This window comes from Triticum urartu, chromosome 3A (assembly GCF_056163025.1).
Source record: "Triticum urartu cultivar PI428250 chromosome 3A, HENAU_Tu73, whole genome shotgun sequence".
Classification (NCBI taxonomy): Eukaryota; Viridiplantae; Streptophyta; class Magnoliopsida; order Poales; family Poaceae; genus Triticum; species Triticum urartu.
This window is the reverse complement of record NC_141875.1, coordinates 686161345-686168947: the sequence shown is the minus strand read 5'-3', so window position 1 is coordinate 686168947 and position 7603 is coordinate 686161345. Positions and strand designations below refer to the sequence as shown.

Below are 7603 nucleotides of genomic sequence, written 5' to 3'. Positions count from 1 at the left end.
CATCCGAAACAACATGCTCCAAAATACTGTTTCAGCTTTCAACAGAGACACAGAGCCTCCAATTAGGCAGCTGCAAAATTCAAGAGGACATGACCAAAAGACAGCATTGACCCAACCCCCTATTATCAGGACACAACTCCACCTTCCAGGACCTAGTTAGTCAACTCCATGATGGCGCTGACGATGTCGCTATCCGCAGTGTTGAGTGCCTCCACAGCCCTGGATCTCGACACAGAGGCCTGCATCATCACGAGCTCGACGTCCTTCTTGTCAACGCCCGTCTCGTCGACCTCCTCGTCATCTTGGACTGCTGCCACGGACGGCTCACCCTTTGAATTGACCCTGCTCGGGCCCGGCGCCTTGAACTGCTCTGCCGCTTGTGTCTGCAGCTCAGTGTTCAGGTCCTCGAACTTGATCTCCCCGATAATGACATAGGTTTCTGAGTGTGAGCTCTTGAAGACATCTGGCTTGGAGAGGAAAAATGTAACCTGCAATTGTGTTGGAGAAGGACTTAAGAAAATATGATAACCACCAGCATATAATTATGCTTCAGGGAACAATGTCGTAAAGTGGTTAAGATGCTCACGGTCTTGCTCTTTTTGATAGTTACATGGTTCACACCAGTAATGACCTTCAGGCCAAGCTTCTCCATTGCTTTCCTGCTCTTCTTCTCACTCCTTGACTGCCTAGATCTTCCACTAGCATCACCTCCTAGTCCCAGAAAGCACAGACGCATAATGTCAGATTTTCAAAAGTTGCAAAAGCCCAGATTTCTACAACTGGACATAGTTCACTTTGTGGATTATTATCTGCAATCGCTGAAAATGGCAAGTGTAACATTCATACAACACTTAAACTTTTCTAAAGCAAGATTGAACAGAAACTGTGACTGCAATCAAGTCTTCTTGGTATCCATTGTCGATTTTGGAATTTTGAACATCTTAGTTTTGCCACTTAGGGTAAGGTAAAAAGGATTAGCTATTGATATAATGGAAATTCCAGCATCAGTTCATACTAAATGCATTGAAATGATTCACCTACCAAAATTATACTTGCAAAAGCAAGATTTTATATTCAGGATTTGTTCCTATCAACTAAATGCTATAGCTGAACATTCATGTATATGTTAATGCAAGTTCAAATTGATACAAGGTGCCACATCAGTACATACATGAATATTACATACAAATGGCAGGAAGTACTCAAGAAACTATATATTCTGTAAATAAGCAGTGCTGAATAATTCAGGAATAAGTGCATATGATACAGTTCCAAAAAAACTGAGAATATAGACCACAACGGCATAGCGATGGTTCGTAAAGAACAGAGCATTAGACAGGTACAAACTGGTCGGTTCTGAATCTTCAAATAAAAAATAGGTCAAAGTGAACCAAAATAGGTAAATTTGGAGTTTGTTCATTGAGGAACAAATCAAGTAACAATTTCGAGATTATGGAAATGCCAAAATTTAGCCCAATAGAAACAAAATAATCCACTGATTCAGGAGTTGAATAAGCAACGTTTAATTTAAAATTCGGGTATGGGCAATAACTTCAGATGTTTAAACTTATGTTAGAACTTACAAGGCAGCATTACGATAAGAAATATGCTTATCTGTAACTAAGTGGCTACTTGAACTGAATAGAAGGAACTACAGAATTTGAACATACCCTCAACATCATGATCATCTTTTTCATCCTCATCCTCATCATCGTATTCATCGTCGTCGTCATCATCCTCAAGGATAGGCTCATCTCCCTGAGAGTATGCATTACAAAAATCATATTACTTGACTGTTGTAAGTACTAAAGACCAAACAGCACTCCCTCGGAACAGGGCATATGCAGAGTGCGGGGAAACAGAGTTAGCCGTATGCAGAAATGAAAGAACAGTAAACAATCTAACAACAGTATTATCTTTCCAGCATGAATATGCGAGCACATACTAAGTAGCATCAGCAGAAGATAAACTGAAATGACACTCCAGAAGATAAACTGAAATTACAAGGAACTGCTCTCTGCTTTGACAACAGAAGGTATAACACACATTTATATTGTTTTTTTTTGCGAGAACACATTTATATTGTTGGTACAGGAAATATGCCATAAAGCATATAAGCATACACACAAGATACTTAGGCTACTAATCGACTTCCAAAGCTAATTACAAACAAGTAAGGCCTCATATCTACTGTAGAAATCATCAAAGGTGGATGATTTATCTATGCTCGCTTATAAGTCGTTTCAGATTTGTATCCATAAGACAAAGCAGTAGCATTTCAATTTGCAACACTAGAGATTGCTCTGAAAGTGGACCACAAGCTGTACATAACTAGGACAACCGGCAAACAAATGAAGAACTACAACGTACTGTATGTAACAGCAAAGTTAGGAGCAGAAAGATGAAAGGTTGGGCCTGAAAATCAAACTCCCAGTTGGACAAGTGAGCATGAATCCCTCAGCTGGAGGTTCATGTAGGCCTGGGTTGACCGGACCCGCTGCCCTTCCCCATGAAAAGCCTTAGGATACCAGAAAGGACAAACATTCAAGGGAAGTGCCATCAGGTTGGCCACCCTTTACAGAGTTCTGTGCGACCTAGGCGACATGGACAGACGAGATCTAGCGCTATAACACCACCACAGCAACGGAACACGCCAATCCAGGGGCCGAACGAGCAAGAATGGGAAATATATATTTTTTCTGAAATGTGAGGCGAAGATTTTTCAGTCTGACACGACACCAAATCGGAGAGGGGGGGGAGGGCTCGGAATGGAGGATCACCTCGATGCTCTGCTCCTCGAGCTGGGCGCGGAGCAGCTCGGCGGCCGTCATGCTGGTTAAAGCTTGGCGGAGGGGAAAGTAAAACCCTAGCCTAGCTACGAGGGAGGGGCTTGGGAGCAGGAGAGCAGAGGGCGAAGAGAGACTGCGACGGCAGGAAGAAAGGAAGAGACCCGCTTGACTCGTGCCCTCTGGTGGGTGTAAACTGGGCCTAGACCGTGCAATTTGGGCCAGTTCGTTCATGCCCGCTTTCTTGGCCCGTCTTGGCAATCTGGCAATAGTACCTCTTTTAGTGGGTTCCCCTAAGAAAACCTCTTTTAGTGGGTGTCGGTGTAACCTAGTTTCATGGTTTGAAATTTGAAATTTTAAATTTGGCTCTCCTAGCTAAACAGGCGTGGCCTTTCTAAAGCTCAAAAAAAAGCTAAACAGGTATGGCGCATCTGCAAAACCCAGAATCACTTGGTGCAAGAATTTTATATTTCCCTTCGTGCTCGATTTTGAATGCAGAACTGGGTAACCATCCAAGCCAGATTTGGAGAGCAGTAGTAGAAGGACGTGATGTACTCAAGCGGGGATTGATACAGAGAATTGGCAACGGAGCTTCAACTCATACATGGTCTGACAATTGGATTCGAATGGACGTCATGTTGCACCCCTATGGATGCCGGGTAACCAATCCACCTTTACTTGTAGCCGCAAGATGGGACATGGAGGAACTATCAGAGGTGTGTTTACCAATTTATATTTCATCTATTCTTAATATATCTATCTGTACAAGTGAGGTAGAAGATAGCTGGGCGTGGCACTTTGAGAAAAGTGGTTGTTGTACTGTGAGATCAGCATACAAGATGATGATCGCTACAAAGTACAGACAGGAAGCTTGGATCAATGGTTTTGCTGGTTCCTCCAGTACTGATAGAGATGTGGCCTCGTGGAAGCTATTATGGAAAACACCCGTACCGGGAAAAATATGTATGTTCCTTTGGAGACTAGCGAGGCATTCATTGTCAACCGAGGACATACAGGCCCATAGGAAAATGTCCACTACCAACACTTGTGCTCTTTGTGGCACGGCTGACTCTGGAGACACTCATTGCTCGAGTGCGATATGGCGAGGTGCACTTGTGCTCTTTGTGGTGCGGCTGACTCCCGGAGACACTCATTGCTCGAGTGCGATATGGCGAGGTGCACTTGTTGATGGTGATTTGGCGGAGCACTTATGCGAGACAATTGAACTAACTGCCAAGTAGTGGCTGTTGTGATGATTGATTCATTATCACATGAGGAATCTTCTATATCTAAATAGCTAGCCCCCACTAATGTATTTCTCTCAACATCCAAGTATATCACCTCATCATTCAACATGCATGGAGAAAAGCCTGTCACAACATGCAACCATGCATAATAAAAAGGCACCTCAACATGCAAACATGAATGAGAATTTACATGCTATTATGGTATTTATATTATACAATAAACAAACACCACAAATCATTTTTTAGTTTTAGTTCTCATGTTATTACGCTACATATTCATGTTTCATACAACCAATTCTCACTGAATATATCGCGAAACATTCCCTCAACAACGTGCGGGGTATCATCTAGTTTGTTAAGTTGTCAGTCACTAGTGGCAAGGACTAGGGCGCCACCTCGGGGTTTTGCAAAAGTCAATGTAGATGCAAGTGTGGCAAAGCCGAGATGAAAGGCAATGATACGTCTCCAATGTATCTATAATTTTTGATTGTTCCATGCTATATTATATTCTGTTTTGGACATTATTGGGCTTTATTATACACTTTTATATTATTTTTGGGACAACCTATTAACCGGAGGCCCAGCCCAGAATTGCTGTTTTTTGCCTATTTCAAAGTTTGGCAGAAAAAGAATATCAAACGGAGTCCAAACGGAATAAACCTTCGGGAACGTGATTTTTGGAACGAACGTGATCCAGAGGACTTGGACCCTACGTCAAGAAACCTACCAGGAAGGCACGAGGTAGGGGCGCACCTACCCACCCCCCCCCCCCTAGGCGCGCCCTCCACCCTCATGGGGCCCATGTTGCTCCACCGGCGTACTTCTTCCTTCTATATATACCTACGTACCCCCAAACTACCAGATACAGAGCCAAAAACCTAATTCCACCGCCGCAACCTTCTGTACCCGTGAGATCCCATCTTGGGGCCTTTTCCGGAGCTCCGCCGGAGGGGGCATCGATCACGGAGGGCTTCTACATCAACACCATAGCCTCTCAGATGATGTGTGAGTAGTTTACCTCAGACCTTCGGGTCCATAGTTATTAGCTAGATGGCTTCTTCTCTCTCTTTGGATCTCAATACAAAGTTCTTCACGATTCTTGTGGAGATCTATTCAATGTAATCTTCTTTTGCGGTGTTTTGTTGAGACCGATGAATTGTGGGTTTATGATCAAGTTTATCTATGAACAATATTGGAATCTTCTCTGAATTCTTTTATGTATGATTCGTTATCTTTGCAAGTCTCTTCGAATTATCGGTTTGGTTTGGCCTACTAGATTGATCTTTCTTGCAATGGGAGAAGTGCTTAGCTTTGGGTTCAATCTTGCGGTGTCCTTTCCCAGTGACAGTAGGGGCAGCAAGGCACGTATTGTATTGTTGCCATCGAGGATAACAAGATGGGGTTTATATCATATTGCATGAGTTTATCGCTCTACATCATGTCATCTTACTTAAAGTGTTACTCTGTTCTTTTGAACTTAATACTCTAGATGCATGCTGGATAGCGGTCGATGTGTGGAGTAATAGTAGTAGATTCAGGCAGGAGTCGGTCTACTTGTCTCGGACGTGATGCCTATATACATGATAATACCTAGATATTCTCATAACTATGCTCAATTCTGTCAATTGCTCAACAGTAATTTGTTTACCCACCGTAATACTTATGCTCTCGAGAGAAGCCACTAGTGAAACCTATGGCCCCTGGGTCTATTTTCCATCATATTAATCTCCCGTCAACAAGCTATTTCTGGCACTGTTTATTTTGCTTTCTCTACTTTGCATCTTTATCATAAAAATACCAAAAATATTATCTTATCATATCTATCAAATATCATTTTCGTAAGTGACCGTGAAGGGATTGACAACCCCTTTATTGCGTTGGTTGCGAGGATTTTATTTGTTTGTGTAGGTGCGAGGGACTCACGTGTGGCCTCCTATTGGATTGATACCTTGGTTCTCTAAAACTGAGGGAAATACTTACGCTACTTTGCTGCATCACCCTTTCATCAAGAGGTAGCAAGAAGGATTTCTGTCGCCGTTGCCGGGGTGTGTAACACCCCCGATGTAACTTTCCCAATTTGTACTTCAACTCTTGCCGTTTCCGGCGTTAAGTTATATTTATTTCCTCGGGTTCGGGTTTTGTCTCCGTGTGTTGTTTTCGTTTTAATGCATCTCATATCATGTCATCATGTGCATTGCATTCGCATACGTGTTCGTCTCACGCATTCGAGCTTTTTCCCCGTTGTCCGTTTTGCATTGCGGCGCTTCGTTCTCCTCCGGTGGTCATTTCTAGCTTTCTTTCGTGTGTGGGGATTAAACATTTCCGGATTGGACCTAGACTTGCCAAGCGGCCTTGGTTTACTACCGGTAGACCGCCTGTCAAGTTTCGTATCATTTGGACTTCGTTTGATACTCCAACGGTTAACCGAGGGACCGAAAAGGCCTCGTGTGTGTTGCAGCCCAACACCCCTCCAATTTGGCCCAAAACCCACCAAACTCTGCTCCATGTCCTAGAGCGTTCGATCACGATCGCGTGGCCGAAAACCGCACCTCATTTGGACTCTCCTAGCTCCACTTATGCCTATAAATAGCCCCCTCCAAATTCGGATCTTCTTACCCGTCCAAACCCTAGTCTAAAAAAAAAACAGATCCGCGCCGACAGACATGTCCGGGGCCTAGCCGGACACATCCGCCGCCGCCTCTCGTCCACTCCGCGCCCGCCACGTGTCCCTCGTGGGACCGCTTCGCCGCCGCCGCCGCGAGGCCCGCCGAGCCCAACGCGGGCCCCCGCGGCCCAGTCTTCCGCCCCGCCGCCATCTGCCAAGCCGCCGCCCTCCCCTTCGCGTCCGGCCGCCGCTGGAGCCCGGAGCCGCCGTGCGCGCCTGCTGCCGGCGCCGCCTCGCCTTACCTCAGGGCCCGGCCGCCCTACGCCGCCTCCGCGCCGCCCCGGGCCGGCGCCGCCCAGCCGCCACCGCCCCTCGCCGACTCCGGCGGCCGCGGCCACGCCCCGCCGCCTCCACGCCGGCCGGTCCACCCCGGCCTCTTCTCCATCACCGGCGAACCGACCTCGACGCCGACGAACCTCGGGAGTCGTGCCCGATGAACAGTGCCGCGCTCAGATTCGATCCACTGCTATAGTAACCCTAGATCGGGGTTGACTTTTGCCCTCTCCGTTAATTTTTTATGCCTACTTTGACCGCCCGTAACTTTGCATCCGTAGCTCCGATTTGGACATATTATATATCAAAATCTTCGCCTCGACGAGTACATCATTTCATTCCATTTGCATCATTTTCATTTGAGCTCATCTTGATACCCGAAATGCTGTTAGAAGGAGGCTTCATGAGTTAATTGTCAGATCTGCTAGTTCATCTTAGACTTTTGTCATTTTTGCCATGATTATTGTGTGCATGCTATGCCTGTGAGTCCTTCATATGTTTTGTTAAGCATTTTTTCTTCTTTCCAGAGGTGCAACCCATGCATTTTTAGGATGTGTGTGGTGACTTGTGCAAGCTTGCAAAGAGAGGCACCCGGTAAATCTGTTTTCAGGGACTTAGTTGTTTTCACTAAG

At 45.4% G+C, this 7603-nt stretch overlaps 1 protein-coding gene across 1 annotated transcript; it reads right to left on the bottom strand.

Moving 5' to 3' along the window:
* On the bottom strand, nucleotides 1–2926 carry LOC125549242 (nascent polypeptide-associated complex subunit alpha-like protein 1). Its single transcript, XM_048712701.2, has 4 exons — nucleotides 2781–2926; nucleotides 1671–1758; nucleotides 587–711; nucleotides 1–488 (listed from the first exon to the last, which is right to left on the bottom strand). The coding sequence occupies exons 1-4, from the start codon at nucleotides 2829–2831 to the stop codon at nucleotides 153–155; spliced, it is 600 nt and encodes a 199-aa protein (XP_048568658.2). The 5' UTR covers nucleotides 2832–2926; the 3' UTR covers nucleotides 1–152.
* Nucleotides 2927–7603: the final 4677 nt, after the last annotated feature.

Coding starts and splice junctions, on each gene's coding strand:
- LOC125549242 (XM_048712701.2), bottom strand. CDS start 2,831: ATGACGGCCGCCGAGCTGCTCCGCGCCCAGCTCGAGGAGCAGAGCATC. Junction 712..1,670: donor AGATGATCATGATGTTGAGG/GTATGTTCAAAT, acceptor TTCTGGGACTAG/GAGGTGATGCTAGTGGAAGA. Junction 489..586: donor CTATCAAAAAGAGCAAGACC/GTGAGCATCTTA, acceptor ACACAATTGCAG/GTTACATTTTTCCTCTCCAA.